Source organism: Glycine max, chromosome 20, assembly GCF_000004515.6.
Source record: "Glycine max cultivar Williams 82 chromosome 20, Glycine_max_v4.0, whole genome shotgun sequence".
In the NCBI taxonomy this organism is placed as follows: domain Eukaryota; kingdom Viridiplantae; phylum Streptophyta; class Magnoliopsida; order Fabales; family Fabaceae; genus Glycine; species Glycine max.
Genome location: NC_038256.2, coordinates 1,493,935 through 1,511,110, shown reverse-complemented (window position 1 = coordinate 1,511,110; position 17,176 = coordinate 1,493,935). Strand labels below are relative to the sequence as shown.

The following is a 17,176-nucleotide window of genomic DNA, read 5'->3' as shown; positions in this document are numbered from 1 at the left end:
ATGTGGCATGTTAACAAGCACAATGGTAGACAAGCCATTGACATGGTGTTGATGGACCATACGGTAATTTCCATGTTCTTCAGTTTCAGTGGTTTTGGTAATTTAGTTTATTGACAAGTCTGATTTGTATTTCTTATAGGGTGCAAAGATTGGCGCAACTCTATGGTAAGAATTGTTCCCTGAATTTGAGCTGAAGTTGCGCTGCGGTGGTGCATATGTGATTCATAACGTCAAGGTTGTTTACAATCATTTTGAATACAAAGTGAGTACAATTAAATATTTGGTTTATTTCGTGAAAACTACATCTATCAAGGAGGTTGACAGACCTGAGATTCCTCCTAATGTCCATGTCATTACTGCATTTGCTGATATCATTTCTGGCGTGGCACCCCGTGATACGTTAGTTGGTATGTCATTTATCATTTTTGTACACAACATATCATCTATATTCAACATAAGTAACAATAGTGTTTTATTGGGGTTTTGTAAATAGATGTTGTCGGTGTTGTCGCTGAAGTTATTGAACGTAAAACAGTTAATCCTGCATACAGAGTGACTATGAAGTTGAGAGATAACAGGTATTATTAATTTTTCATGCCATTAATTTTAAGGCCGGTTTAAATATGGACCATTACAAGTATTCCTTTTTTTTTTGTAAAAGTTAAAATTTTGTATTTACTCTTACTATCTAATAGGCGTCGACATATATAAATAAATGTTATTAATGATTCGTCAGTTAAAGTCATATTATTAATTTCATTATTTTCAATAAAATTAAATTAATTAAATGTATCGGGAAGACTAATAGGCTACAATAATTAGTGATCAAATTTAATTACGGGGAAAGAACACGAGTATTAATAATATCTATATGTTTTGTTCTGTTCTAGTGATGCTGAGATCATCATGACTGTGTGGGAGGAATATGTTGTTCAACTTGATGATGCTATCGAGAAAAACCATTTTGTTCGGAAGCCATTGGTCCTTATGTTAACTTTTGCTAAGATCAAAGAACCCAAAGGTCTGTGTTAAGTGAATTTCCATGTATCACATGTTTGCTTGAATTCAATATATGAATGTATTATACATGTAACTATTATTTTTTGCAGACAAGTATCCCCTCAGTGTACAAAATATCAAGCATGGGTCCAAGTTGTATGTCAACACTGACATGGCAGAAATCCAACAATTCCGTGATAGGTACAATCTATGAATTTAATTTCTTTCGTGTGTTTATAAACACTTTGATAAAACTCTAAATTTATGTTCTTGATTAATGCAGGTTACGTGTGCCATTTTATGCTGGCGGAGTAACAGATGAAGGAACCATTTCTCAGTCCCAATCTAACCAACATTCCCAACGAAACTCAGCAGAAAAGTTTTTGCATAATGCCCAAATGGTGAGCTTTGGTGAAATAAGCAGATTGAGACAGGTACGTGTATAAATGTTTTAAATTAACGATCCTCTTATTTGGATGTCATTAATGATCATTACGACTTAATGACCGGTTTGAGCATACGTGAAGCTATATAAAGTTATTTTAGTCATTGTTAATTTAATGCACTGCACTTACCGATGTGTTTTCCATTTAGTTCGAAGACATTTGTATTTCCAATGCGGTTCACTAAGCGACGGGGTGTGTTATTTGACTCATTGTTAATTGAATGTGTTGCATAGACGTTTGTGTTTTCCACTAAGTTCGAAGGCATTTGTATTTTCAATGCGGTTCACCTATTTTTTTTTTGTGTATTTCTAATTAATGCCCTTCACTTACCAACAACTTTGTTATGTTTCCAACATGTTTGTAATTCCAATGCACTTCTCTAATTGAAGGGGTGTGGGGTTAGAGCGCCATTTCGGTTTCCCACCTGTGACCACTAACCCATTTCAGTTTGCCACGTCTGACCAATCCATTTTGATTTTTGATATCATTTAACTCATTTAGGACTGTTACTGTTTGACCGTTGCTACTGTGGATGAAGTGATGATTGATACACCATGGAGTCATGATAGTTGTCCCTACTGTACTACAACATTTGATCCATTGAAAATAGGTGCAGCCTGTTGTTCGTGCCAGAACCAAGTTACTCACACTGTTCCAAGGTAACATGTATTTCTCACCAAATAGCCATTAAAGTCAATTCGAATGATTTTTGAAGTAATACACATTTGACTTTTTAATGAAACAAATATTTGTTGTGTAAGATATAAGTTAGTTGTCAAGATGGAACAGAATGGGGAGAAGGCTAACTTCCATTTATGGGATGCGACGTGTATCAAGATCTTTAGTAAAACGGTGGATGAATGTCGTCAAGAGTTGATTGCAGTAGGTTGTTTATATTACAATCATCAATCAATGCAAAAGTGTATTAATAGTGCATTTAAAATGTTTTTTAATTTGTAGAGTTGTGATGAGATCAAGGTGTTCCCTGCGTGTGTTGATGAATTGTTGGGTAAGACCTGGGCTGTGAGATTCAAGTACCGTTTTCAGATGTGCCAATCATTTGTGTTGGATGTTAGCGAAGAGGAACATCATATCCAGGCATTGACATCTACACTTGGTCTGCAGGTAATAATAAGTTAACCATATGAGTCTATTTCATAATTTTTAAAAAAAATTATATTTTCGATCAATGTATTATATGCAGGATGAACTAAGTATAGGCAAGTCACCAGCTGTTGGTGCTACAACTTCATCACAGGATTACCATCCTACGATAGGTATTTTATTTATGTGATATTGTTTAAATTATTTATATTTACTAGGCGATGAAATAATGACTTTAATTCTTCTATTGGTATTTACTACTAATAATATATTTATTTGTTACATAGCCTTCATTGTCATAGTTAGCTGATTACGATCCTGGAAAGACTGCCTTTGTCACTCCTGTGAAAAGAATGTGTGATCAGCAAGGTAGTAGTGAATTTGAGTCTGACGAATACGCACCATATGAACTATCCACCAACAAGCATATCAAAGCTGAGTAATTAGAAGCTATTTCATTTAAATATTGTAACTTTTTAAATTATGTATGTTTTGTTTTACATGTGGTATAACCTTTTGATTGTAGCAAATAGGTCCAGATTATCATGTGTTTTGTGATGTGGAACAACTATAGTTACCCATGTATGAACAATGAATTGTATGGACAGTAATAGGTATCGTTAAAATTAATGTTAGTAATTTTACCACCAAGTAGCTACAACAACAACAACAACAACAACGCCTTATCCCACTAGGTGGGGTCGGCTACATGGATCAACTTCCGCCATAATGTTCTATCAAGTACCATACTTCTATCCAAACCATTAATTTCGAGATCCTTTTTTATAACCTCTCTTATAGTCTTTTTGGGTCTTCCTCTGCCTCGAATTGTTTGTCTTCTCTCCATCTGGTCTACTCTCCTCACTACAGAGTCTACCGGTCTTCTCTCTACATGCCCAAACCACCTAAGTCTATTTTCCACCATCTTCTCTACAATAGGCGCTACTCCAACCCTCTCTCTAATAGCTTCGTTTCTAATTTTATCCTGTCGAGTCTTACCACACATCCACCGCAACGTCCTCATCTCCGCTACACCTACTTTATTCTCATGTTGGCTCTTGACCGCCCAACATTCTGTTCCGTACAAAATCGCCGGTCTTACCGCAGTCCGATAAAACTTTCCCTTTAGCTTGATCGGTACCTTTGCATCACATAACACCCCCGATGCTTTTCTCCATTTCATCCATCCTGCTTGAATGCGATGATTCACATCCCCTTCAATTTCCCCATCATCCTGTATTACAGACCCAAGATATTTAAACCGTGTGACTTGAGGGATAATATGGTCTCCTATTTTCACCTCTGAGTTAGAAACCCTCCTTCTTTTGTTGAACTTACATTCCATATACTCCGATTTGCTTCTGCTTAGGCGAAAGCCATGTGTTTCTAGAGCTCGTCTCCAAGTTTCCAACATCTCATTCAACTCCTCCCTCGACTCTCCAAGGAGGACTATGTCATCTGCAAAAAGCATGCATCTCGGCGATATCTCTTGGATTTGTTCCGTGAGGACATCCAGAATTAAGGTAAAAAGGTAGGGGCTAAGGGTTGACCCTTGATGTAAACCAATTGTGATGGGAAAATCGTCTGACTCTCCACCCTGTGTCCTAACACTAGTCGATACCCTATCATACATATCTTGGATAGCTCGAATATATGCAACCCTAACCCCTTTCTTCTCTAGAGCTTTCCACAAAATCTCTCTAGGCACCAAGTAGCTAGAGTTCATATAAATAAATTGATAATGCAAAATATGATAATAATAAAAACATTAGTTTAAAATTGGTGAAAAATAAAATGTGAATAACATTCACAACGTAATGTGAAAGATTAATGTCTTTTAATTTTAAATTAAAACACATAAAATAATGTTTTTTATCGTTTGTTTTTAATGATTTTATGCATGTATCAGAATCGTTCATTCTATTAACATTGTTGTAGTCGATTCAAATTCGTGGGGTCAATTTGTTCAATGCAATTTATGTATTATATATTCGTTAATGCAAGAGTATTATTTTGATATATCTTTTAGTAGCATTTACTTGCAGGTTCACAAGTGACCTTCAATATTCCCCAATGCTGACATACTTATTACGGTAATGTATACACATCTACAAAATCCCTGCAGTAGATATTCTTGGAATTTGTGCTTATACAGGTACGATGGAGTCCTAATACTTTATACTGTGGATATAATGATGCATTTAATTAATAGACTGTGAGTAGTACCTTCAATCTTCTAAGTACAATTTACATATAACAATACATAGTAATTATTAGAGTAGATATAAGGATCCATGTAATTAATAGACTAGATGTGTCTTGAGGTGCAATTTCCCAATGCCCAATACATCAAAACAAAATACTACCTGTATAATTATAATTTGGGAAGAGTAAATGTTTGCAATTATTATTCATGAAAATTAATTACAAGTATGACGGATAGAGTAGAACCCTTACATATAATATATAATATTGTTAATTCATGATTGCAGACTAAAACAAATGCATTTAATGTACTAAAGTTATCATTATTGCGGGAAGTGAAAAAGATTATAATTATCTCACAATTAATATACAACAATATTAATTAATAAACAATAGAAATCATAAACCTAGGTTTTGACGACATCCAATTAGTATCAAGATTTAATTTATCGGAAGTCTGATAGCCTTACAATTATTATAGTTAATGAATATTAACTGACAAATATAATCAATACAACAAAGTAAACTCTTCATATTCCAACTATTATACAGTATTCAACTAGACTTCACATATATAGCAGTTTCCAATACGCATTAACTGCTACGGCAGTTACATCAAGTAGACATTGTGTATTTACTAAACCCCATTCAATCATAAACATGTTTACTATATGCATTGGAAGTCGTAATTAGAAAACCTTGATTATTTTTCTCTCCGTCTGTGGAAACCATAACCAACAATTTTCACCAATTGTTAACTCATTTGCCCAAGAACATCACACAACCCTTACCACCATGAGTACACAGTCATCATCTGCATTGAATGTTGTAAGTTTCTTTAACTTTTTCATCCTTCGTCTTTTTCTTCTTATATGTATATGTTCAATATTGTTTCATCATCCATCTTCACGTTTGTCATGCTGTCAGGTATGAAATTCATCATAATTACCATTTTTTTCCAATGTTGTAAGTTTATTTTACTTTTCCATCCTTCATCTTTTGCTTATTATATGTATATGTTCATTATAGTTTAAAAATTCATCTACATGTTTGTAATTCATCTTCCAAATTATAATTGTAAGTTTCTTTTTCTTTTCCTATCCTTTGTTTTTTGTTTCTTATATGTATATGTTCATTATAGATTCATCATTCATCTTCATGTTTGTATGCCTAACACGTACGATATTGATGATATTTATCATCTTCTTCCATGCTTCGTCTTTTTTCTTTTTATGTATATGTTCATTATAGTTTCGTCATTCATGTTCATGTTCCATATTATGTTGGGTAACAGATTAAGCATATTCATCATCTCATTCCAATGTTGTAACAACTTTTATTTTAGGATCTATATGAAATTAGTACAAATTATTAGTAACTAATTACATTAAATATTGGCATTCAGGACCCACTTGTTTTGTTGGGATGCACAGTAACATATCAATTTAAGGTGGCATTCCATGTTGGTAGGGTAAGTATTGCCAACCTTAAGGTTTTTATCCATTTCTCTTAATCCCAAAAAAATGATATCTGATGTACTTATTAAATGATCCAAAATACAATTGTCACATGTTTACTTGCAGAATCTCATTGAGATACCATCATTGTATCATAGACAATGGGCTCCACATTACCCACTTTATGTGCTGCTTGACTACAATGGAGACAAGCACTATATAAGGCTCAGAAAACATAATAACAAATTCTACTTTGCTGATGGACTGAAGGGCTTCAGGAGAACCATGGGCATTCATAAAGGTGTCATGATCACATTTGTTGTGCCTGAGAAGAATTGGATGTTCCATATCCACTTCATGCCACCACTGCATAGAAAAACATGTGGAAGGCCTCTCGCGACCACTAGAACTCATGTCTTTACTGTAGATGTTACCCAACGTTTGATCTCACGCACTTATCCATTGGTAAGTCTTTGGTCATGTAATTAATCTATGTTGTGTTTATTGATGACCTTTAAATGTTTACTCACTAGCTTGGTTCTAATGTAGGTGCTGCCACCAGATGCTCTGAATTTTGTTGATGCATCAACAAAATATATGATTGTCCTTGGTATTCATGGTCGTCGTCACCTTTGGAAGATGACTATCCATAATGGGCTACAATCTCTTGGTCACCCATGGTACCATTACTTAACCGTAAATGAGTTGATGGCCGGTGATGAGGTTGTCTTCTATTACAGGCCTAACCAACATGTATGGGAGGTCATCTTCAGGAAGCAGATGACATGGAATGAAGATGAGTCCGGTTAAATATTGCAATCCAGAATCCACTACCTTTATTTTACAGTTGTTTGTTGATGAAAAATTTATGTAACTTTGTTTTAGTATTTACTTTTTCAATGTTGTAATTTAATTCCCTTGGAGAAATAGACAATATTTTATATCGTATATACTTTTTCCTGAACAACGTTACCGAAAATGGTTTCATCGTATTTATTATCAAATTATTGACTTACTTTATTTATGCCTTCATATGTTTGAATATAGTATTTGTTGCTTAATATTTGGAAGGTCACTGGAGCATGTCACTTTTATTACTTATAGTTACATTGTCCAATAACACTAAAATGTAATGCGTAAGATCAAATTGCTTAATAGTGTTAATAAAACTTTATATTTTCAAACCAAAAGATTTTTAATTTTACCAAGATAAATAAAATTAAATCACTTATTTGAATGTTCATCTCACAGGAAAATATTTACGACGCCAATATTCTAAATATTTAATGGCAATATTTCAGAATAACTCAAATATAGTGAAAATATATTAAATAATAAGTATGTTTGCCATAAGTCAAATCTGCCATCACAATTTTCGAGCAAAATTTTTGAAATGCCTCTGATATGCATAAAGGCTGCCACCACATTTAATGAGGCAATTAATAAGAAGTACTTTGAAGTACTGTAGCAGTGATGGACACAAAACGTCTGTGCCACACAATGTTTGATCAAACGCTTGGTGGGAAAAAAATGCGAGGGAATGCAGGCGAAGCGCTACTTCTTTTTTGTTTAGAAGCTTTTGTACAAAATATTAATGGAGAACAATTTCATAATGTTCTCCATTAATACATGCGGTTGCTTATATAAGTATGCAAGATGTAGTTCACTTATTCTTTGGAGCAAGCCTGTTTTCTTCTCAATGATGATATCTCTGTTATTGCATGTATGCTTGTCACCAACAATCAAAGTAGCCACTTCAACAACATTTGGCAAATTATATAATCTTTCATCTAATTGTCTGTCACTAATGAGTTTAAGTTTCAGGTCACAAACCGCAAAACATTGTAGTTTGTCCCTTGCCATTCTGAACTTCTATGCATATTGATTGTGGTTATCTAGCATATTCATGATTTCAATGATAATGTCTTCATCAAGAATATCTTTGATACTGGACATTGACGAAGATGCATAGACAATTATTAATGATATACATTATCAAAAAGACAATTTAAAAAACTATAATGCATCATGCAATTTGTTGAATGCTAAGACTTACGGGTTTTGGGAAAGCTTGTTGTTGACTTCGTTGTCTGTATCATAAATATATAGTTGTGCAAACTTCGGTGAGTTATTAGGCATAGGTAGGAGGCTTCCAATAAGATGATTCCTTTGATCATGTATGCGGAATGTTGAAGGACCTCTTCCAGTATTATAGGTTATGTCAACTTTGACACTAGGTGATGTAAATGCAAACATCAGATTATATGAACGAATGTTTTGCTGGAAGTTCTTAGCTTGTGAGTTGTTGGTGTCATAGAGTAGTTGCCTCAACGGTTATGCAGGATGTGGTAGTAGAGACAGTTGTATTTTTCCATCACCACAACATAATGCAAACCATGGGTTTTTGGTCTCTTTATCTTTGTTAATCCTTTCACCATATCACATTATAGCTTTACAGTGCTTGCATTACCAATCTGGATCTCCAATATCATTGTAAGTTGGACCTACACATTAATTTGGAAGTTTAGATTCTCCCCATGCTAAAAAAAATATATGACAACACAATGTAAGTTGAAAGTTGATCGTCAAAACCGGTATTTTGATAATGATATGGTGTGTCTAGATTCCTATAATCATCAGTATCAACATCATCTTTCGTTGGTGGGTCGTCAAATGAATAATCTATATGACATAAAATTGTTTAATCTAAAATAAGTTGTGTGTATATAATTAAGTTGGTAAGATACGTTGGAAGTTAAATATACATGGTTGGCATTTTGACATGATGTAATAACAATAACGACATATTACCTATATCAATATCTCCCTGTGTTATATTGATTTCATCATCACTATCATCTGAGATGTGCTCTATTACTTTTGAATTGTGTATTGTATATCTTCCTGAATGTATATATGTGGTGGCAGTTTGAATTGGAACAACACCTGTGGGAGTATGTAATGTAGAAGTTGATGGCGGATTGATGTTTGATGAACTTAAATTTTCTTTCCCAAACCTGGACAACAGATTCCTCTGGATTGATGAGGCATTGATGGTACATCCATCCACTAAATTCCTCGGTCGAATTTGAAATTGCCCTGTATGATGTTGCTGACACTGATTTGCAGATGAAGTGATGTTTGATAATGGTGTAGCCTGTGTTTGTAGTGTGAGACTGTCACCAATAAAGTGTGGGTCACATGGTGAGGTACGCTTACGCTTTTCTACAATAACAGTAGTTATATCCAAATTAGTATTTATAAAATATGCACAAATGAATTGGGGGTTTGTATTCATTGTTATCATTAGGTAAATGCTGATTTGGACTATCAAAACTTTGTCTTCTTTGTTGCAAAATGTGTTTTCTACGTTTCCTCCGTTCAGCAGAATTTTCCATTTAAACTTCCAGTTGTCAATAAATTCTACAATATTGTGTCACACTTTGAAAATGAGAATTTAAGATCAACATATTAAAATACCAACATGTAATATTCATCCCGTATATGTAGTAGTAATTGTGCAAATACTATTGACTTAATATTGTTTAAGAATAAATCATGTACATGAAAGAGTGATACAATAGTTAGTGTAACCTATAATCAACCAAAAATACTCACTACTACAAATATTGCCTTTTACATCACCTGTGCTACGACGGTTATTTAGATAACCGATTTAAATAGTCACGCGGTGGCATTTTTGCAATTATTTTGAAAAAAATTACATTTTACGACATACATTCTAAGGCGGTTATTAAAAACCGCCTTAGAATGTTATATTATATAAAATTTACGCCGGGTTTTAGTGTAAAACCGTCGTAGTTGGGTTAAAAAAAAAAACAAAGCCCGTTAAAACCTAGGTAATGACGCGGTGGCATTCTAAGGCCTTCCCCTCTTCGTTACTGAACCCTAGCCCCTCTCCCTCCCTTTCCCTCAGATTTCTCACTTCCTTTTCTCCTTTCCATTTCTCACCTTCTCCCTCTCTCTTCATCTCTTCTCTACCCCTTTTTTGGTTTTCCTTACTCTTACGAATCAAAACCCGCAACTTTGGACGTCGTTGGAGGGCTTTCGTCGCTACCCACCATAACTTACGAGGTAAGTACTCTAAATTTCTCATTTCAGGAATTTGAAGCCTGTGCTTTGGCTAAGTTTTTTTTTTTTACCTTTACTCACATTTTTTTACCTCTTCCTTTGTTGATGTTGATTGCGATTGGGTTAAAAATATTGGGTGAGGTCTACATCATAGCTATGTTGCTAGATTTTTGTTGGTATGAAATTAATTGAGCGAAACTAATTGGATGTATATTTGCTGAGTTTTTACAATAATCAATCCATGTTAACACCCGCTTTCCCATTTTGATATTGCTCATTTGAGAAAATCAAATGATTTCAGAAAAAAAATACTTTTCGTTAGGAAAATCACAAACAAACATTTATTCTTTTGCTTTTTCTGAATATTGCTCCCATAGCAGTGATGACTCTTGTCAAACCGTGAGAGAAGAGAAGATTTTCATAAAAAGTCTCATGTTGGTGACCTTCTTTCCCCTCATTCTTCTTTTCTCTCTTCTTCTACACTGTTTCAGGGGTGACCACTGGTAGCAAGGTGTATTAGGTCCAATTCATAGTACCTGAAAGCACACTTTACTCAAAGTGGGAGGAGGTGTTAGTAGGAAACAACACGTCTGGATCCACAGGTTTGCCATATTTACGCTCCTTACAAAAATTATACAGTTATAAGCATTATGATATAGAATTTAGGTGGGAAAGAGAAAGACAGAAAGAAAGAGGGGAAGAGAGAAGGAAACAGAATAGAGAGGATGGTTAATAGTTTGGTTCAAGAGTTAAAACTGAACTGAACTCAACTGAATTAAAACATGGTTATTAAGAACCAAAGTGAACCATTTATTTTTCATTCTGAACAGAACTGAACTATTGCAAGTTCAGTGAATTGGTTCTTTATTAAAAAAACTGAACAGAACTGATACATGTTTAAGAATTTTTTATTTTTTTTGCTAAACTGATCTCTGCTGCAAATTTTCTGTTGACGGCATTGCTGAAGGTTCCTGCAACACATTCCAATTTGGGTTCTGCAACTATTTTCTGTTATTTTGTCATCTCCCATCTTGGCTTTAAATTATTTGCATCAAACCCCACCATAAATTATTATTCAAGTATCAATTTCGGTTATTTAATGTTTAAGTCTAAGTAATAAATTGCCAAGAGCTTCTATGATGAAATTTATGAAAGATTCACAGATCTTATTAAGAGCCACCATAAATTATATAGTGTTGTTGGTAACAGGCACTGCTTAATTGAAAGCTAAGCTTCTATTATTAACAGTTTAGTTCTAGTGCACTGAACTATGTTTAATAGCAGTTTGATTAATAAAACTTAAAACAGTTTAGGTTTAGTTTTTTATAAAATAATTCAGTTTTTAATAGTTTAATTCATTTTGGTATTAAAGTAGTTCACAGATCAAAATAATTTTTTGGACACCCCTAAATACTTTCCATTTGATAATGGCATAATATATGGGAGAATTTACATAACTCATGAATGATACTTACTAGGCCTACTGCAATGTCAAGGTGATACTTGCGTCCTGTAGTGTGCACTGCTCCACCACGACTAGAAGTCCGGTTAAAATTATCATTTATCACATCACCTACTAGGAATTTAGAAGAAACTCAGTATAAATGCTAAAAGAGGAAGTAAAATGATATGAAGATAAAAAATTAGATGATCTAAAACGAAGCATAAAGCACCATTCATAGTTTATGATTTATTTTTGTCAAGTTGTGCTACTTATGCTGATATGAATTTTTTCTTTCATAGGTGTGACCGAATTTTGTGGTACGGAGAAGGTCTCCATCAGTTATCATATGTCCGCGGAGAATCAAAGTTTTCAGACCACAGACCTGTTTATGGCATATTTTGTGCTGAGGTTGAGTCAACTCATGGCAGATTGAAGAAAACTATGAGTTGTTCTCGTTCCAGAATTGAGGTGGAGGAACTTCTGCCATATTCTGGTGGATACACTGAGCTGAGTTTTTTCTAAAGGAAGAAAGGTTGGATATACGTATCCATTCACATTCAGTTACACTATCTATCCCTTATGCACTTCCACAATCATGCTTGTGTTGTGAGATAGTGGAACTTAGGTATCTGAGTGATTTTTCTTTTTTCTTCTTAAGTTCATACAAATAGATAAAACTAAAAAACACGTGCAGGGCTCTTAGCAAACCTGATCATGCCCCATTGGCCCAAAGGGTGGCCTCAACTTTTTCTTTTTTCTTATTTTCTTGTTGGCTAGACCAAAAGTACTAGATTCCGAAGCTGTAAATGATATATATGGGGTTGAACATAATAGAGTGGAACCTGCTAGTGCAATCAAAACATAGAGTCTAAAAGAATATACTAAAATGATGTTGGGCATTAGGTGTATCTTGCTTTACTAGATATGCAAATTGATTTCATGAATTCGGAAGTCAATACAAACAGAATATGTTCACAGAATAATAATCTGAAAAGTATATATCTCAAATCTTTTTCTGCTTTGAAGTCCTTTGGTTCTTTTCTTATTGTCAATACAATTATTCTTTTCTCCTGAATTAGAAATCTTACATCCACCTATTACTGTTCAGCAATTGGTCCCCCATTACCAAGCTGGAATTACTTTGAAGAAAACTCATTCATGGAGGGAGATAGGGACAACCCATTTCCCACATACCCAAAAAGGTTAATTTTCTTCTCTTTCATGCTTTTCTCTGTGCTGCTTTTGGCCTGCTTCTTTGTCTAATTTTACCTTTACTTTATCTTTGTCAGTTTATAATCTGTAGTTTTGGGCTACAGTCATGCTTTGCCTAACACATGATCAGTACAGTACATCATCATCTTATATAGGTTTAGTGAATTAACAGAAAAATATTATAGTTCAACTTTATGAAGTAAAACATTGTACACATATGTTCATTCTTTTTTTTTTTTTATTTCGTTCAAACAAAGGCTCATGGCATTACAAGAGAAAAGAGAGGAAAATAATATAGTTGGAATACTGCTGACCAAAAAAAATATAGTTAGAATACATTGCATACAATGAAATTCAAATATTTATATCAACAGTTCGTTGATTTGAGTAAAATTAAAATTAATTTTTAAAATAAAGTTTTATATTCAAATTTTATGAATAAAAAAATATATAATTTTAAAAAAGAACATACTAAAGATCGTCAATTTAATTCTCTACTAGAGATTAATTATTAAAGTCAATATTATAAGACATAATTTTTCATCCATATGAATAAGATATTTCTAAATAATATTTTTAAGAATGATATTTCTAAAAATCTACACTATGCCCACATTTAATGTTATTTATGACTTTTTTTTATATAGAATATCTTATTATAAGAAAAAAAAATGTTCAAAGTATATAAAATTCCCTTCTTTATGATTATCCACTATTAATTTCGTACTACATGAATCATTCTCTTGAAAATGAAAATATGAAATATACCCACTTTACTTCATAGGTATAATTTGGTGTAATTAGTCTTTGTTGTTTAATTTTTCTCCCTTACAACAAAAAAAATAGAGACTTTTTTTTGGGAAAAAATCATTAAACAAATATGGAAAATTTTACAACCGTCTTAATTTTTCAAAAAATATTTATCATATTTTTGGAGTATTGAGATAGATATAAAAAAATATAGAATGGTCCTTATAAAGTTATAACAAATCGCCACGGCGCGCCACTAGCTATAGTTAATAGAACTTCCCTATAACAACTTTAAAAGTGCTAGCTGACTTGAATCGCCTGCTAAGAACTTTAAAGTTTGTTTCTAAAGCTTGCTTTAATTTGAGAGAAAATGAGTTATGCATTGAAATTGTAAAAAAAAATATCATTTAATCATAACTCATTATTATTATTTAGGATAAATTTATTAATTTTTAAAATAATTATTTTAAAATAATTTAAACATTAATTTATTATTAAATAACAATAAAAAATCATTTTACAATATCCATGCATAAACATTAAACTCTTAATTTTATTCTTCTAGATTTTTTTTCTTTCTCATTTCACTTTCCATGGTTAACCTACATCTATGATTAGCTCATTAATTGTTCTCACATGAATTTCATATTTCATCTGTTGAGAGTTGAATGAAAAAAAATTAAAGATTCCTGTTGTGGCCTTGTGGGTATATAATTCAAATTCAGTAAAAATATATGGTGAATTCGAAAGAGAGAAAAAAAACTACTGGTTTAAAACACCATGCAACAATTTTTTAATATATACCACATAATAATGAAAGAATTGAGAGATTTACAATAATATTTTCCAAGAGAGTACATCCTATTATAGCACAGTTATGGCTTTATGGCAACAAGTTCGTGTGGAAAATGACCATGACAACAAAATAAACCTCTTTACTGGTTGTACTATTTTATAAACCTCAAACATGATGCATTGTTATTTGAGTATGATTGATCCAGCTGATAGTTTCCCCCATTGATGGTACAGATTATATGTCGTCATTACAACATTTGTGTTAGTGTTTTCCCTGTAACTGCATCCCCGCACTCGTTGTCATTGACACTGAGCATCTTTCGAGGTATGTCTCTATTTTTAAAAAGTGGTATGATTGTAACATGTCGTTGTTCAAATATCGATATTGTTTCATGTTACTAGTTAGTTGCATTATGAGTGAACCTTAGTTCCCCGTTCGAGATTCGATACATCGATTAATACGGATAGTTTGAATTAATCGATGTATTGATTCTTGAATTGTCCGTTTGGACAGTTTGGGATGACATATTTTTATAGTTGAATCATACGTAGAGGTAAATTATCTTTTGAATGATTTGAATAAATTTTGGTATACTGCATTTGACATTGTTCTTCGGGTGCATATTTGATCGCGGTGATTGTTCACACATTCATCGCTTTCATCTTGTGTACTTGAAGACCAATGCGAAATGCTGCCGAAATTTCATCAAATCACTCGAAAGAGATTTTACTTGTACGTTTGATTCAACTATAAAAAATGTCTTCCTGAATGGGGTAGGGCCACACCTTCAATGCAAAAAAGTGAGTTTAGCATGCATCACAGATAACTTATTCATTGTCATGAATAGCAAATACGAAACATGGATCGAAGTTGGATGAAAGCAAAACGCATCAGTGATGAGTATGAGAACGGGGTGGAACAATTTCTACTGTTTACTCAACCAAATCATTTTGCTCTCCTTGTGTTTAATTTCAGCAAGATTTTGGACTTTTATGTTTTCTTCTGCTTTAATCAGAGGAACAAGGCGTGGGTTTTGCTGCACATTTAATAGGTTCATTTTTTCTCACTTAAATAAAGCATTTCTTTTCTGTGATTCGTATTTCTTTCAGTTTCTGTTTGTGTCTCTTCTTTTGTTCACTATTTATTACATTTATTTGTTGCATTGTCTTCCTTCTTGCTTCCCATTTGCCAAGTGAGTGGAAAGGGGAAAAGAACAAGTTTTGCTTCTTATGTTTGCTTCAATTTATTTGAGTTTGAGATATTTAGGGCTACTGTAGAATCAGCTTCATATCTTCTCAACTTCGCAATCCAAAAGTTAAAGATAGATATATAATATAGATCATATGACATAACGTAATGCATACTTAATAGAATATAAATAACCCAATGCTCACAACCTCACACATTGCTTTTAGCTGTTGATAACTTTTTATAGGGATATAGTCTTTTTATATTGTATTACGATTTAGGAGATAAATATGCATCTTATCTAAACAGTAAATGAAGTTTGCGTCTCCATTATCCTCATCAAAGAAAAGTGGGAAGTCTGCTTCCTAGATGTCAACCATAGTAGCAAAACTGTCTAAATGAGCTTAAGTGCTATCGTTTGAAGGCCAAGAAAAAGATGAATTCCCCAAATCCAGAAGTTAGAATTAGATATAAGCTTGAAAATGTTGGATTTCATTGCGACTGTAATTTTTAGTTTAAAGTTTTGTTTCCTGTAGCTGTTGTACCTTGCTTCTTCAATGTTGTTGATAATTTACTTTTATGATTTTATGATCTATGTTTTATGACATCCTCCAGTTTTCTAGCAAGTAACAATGGTATGAGCATTGTCCTGGTATTCACTAAATTAATGTGGCTCCCCCTTTCTTTGATGTATGGGCATTGAAATAACAAGAATGTTGCTACATATGGATTTGTATTTGAAATACCTCCATGAAATTCTATTTTCTATTTGGGGAAGTTTCTGTTAAGTTATATTTTTCTTTGAGACATTACTACTTCGAATATATTTTTTTCCAGTTACCTGGCTTGTTAGTATAAAATCACAATATACATCAACTTCGATAATAGATATTTTTAACATGGCCATTCACCTCATAAGTACAAACATGATTTAGTGCCTTAGATAGGCTGGAAAGAGGCATTGTTCCTTTCCTCCTTATTTTTTCCTCTTCTAACTTGCAGTCTTTTATTTTAACTTGGTTTATTTTAACTTACAATTTCTATCTTATTCTGAAAATTTTCCGAAATCTTGATCACCACCCAGCTTTTGTTGTTGTATATAACATGGATACAACTGAAATTGTATCATTTTATCAGGTAAATGTTTTTCATCATGTTTTATTTTCTTGGGTTTTCTGTGTTTTCTGACTCATTTTTACATCTTATCAGAAGAGCTTTATCTGTTGTTTGAGCAGTTCTGTGACCACTTCCATGCAACATCAAGGAATTCAATGTATATGAATTTCATATCTTCTCATTCGAATAATATCCACGCACTGGAACAGCTCCGGAGCATTAAAGATAAGGCAAGCAGCTCTGCACAGGTAGTGTTGTTGGTTGTATCCTTCTAATCACTTGCCTCCTCTGTCCCTCCCTTCCTAGATAAAAGAAAAAACAAAAGACAATGTACGTGATGTGCTAATGTGTTCTGTGTATAAATTTG

General features: G+C 33.1%; 1 protein-coding gene and 1 long non-coding RNA gene across 2 annotated transcripts; both read left to right on the top strand.

Moving 5' to 3' along the window:
- Positions 1 to 2,992, top strand: LOC102660469 (uncharacterized). The gene is made up of 11 exons (XM_041013619.1): positions 1 to 63; positions 197 to 407; positions 494 to 578; positions 891 to 1,021; positions 1,110 to 1,200; positions 1,283 to 1,433; positions 1,947 to 2,104; positions 2,207 to 2,327; positions 2,406 to 2,570; positions 2,650 to 2,722; positions 2,856 to 2,992. Exons 1-11 carry the CDS (start codon positions 1 to 3, stop codon positions 2,990 to 2,992), a joined length of 1,386 nt encoding a protein of 461 aa, XP_040869553.1.
- Positions 2,993 to 11,915: 8,923 nt separating this feature from the next.
- LOC102664228 (uncharacterized) lies at positions 11,916 to 13,108 on the top strand. Its single transcript, XR_420108.4, has 3 exons — positions 11,916 to 12,279; positions 12,856 to 12,949; positions 13,037 to 13,108. It is a non-coding gene; the product is annotated as an uncharacterized lncRNA (long non-coding RNA).
- Positions 13,109 to 17,176: the final 4,068 nt, after the last annotated feature.

Coding starts and splice junctions, on each gene's coding strand:
- LOC102660469 (XM_041013619.1), top strand. CDS start 1: ATGTGGCATGTTAACAAGCACAATGGTAGACAAGCCATTGACATGGTG. Junction 2,105..2,206: donor GTTACTCACACTGTTCCAAG/GTAACATGTATT, acceptor TTGTTGTGTAAG/ATATAAGTTAGTTGTCAAGA. Junction 2,328..2,405: donor GTCGTCAAGAGTTGATTGCA/GTAGGTTGTTTA, acceptor TTTAATTTGTAG/AGTTGTGATGAGATCAAGGT.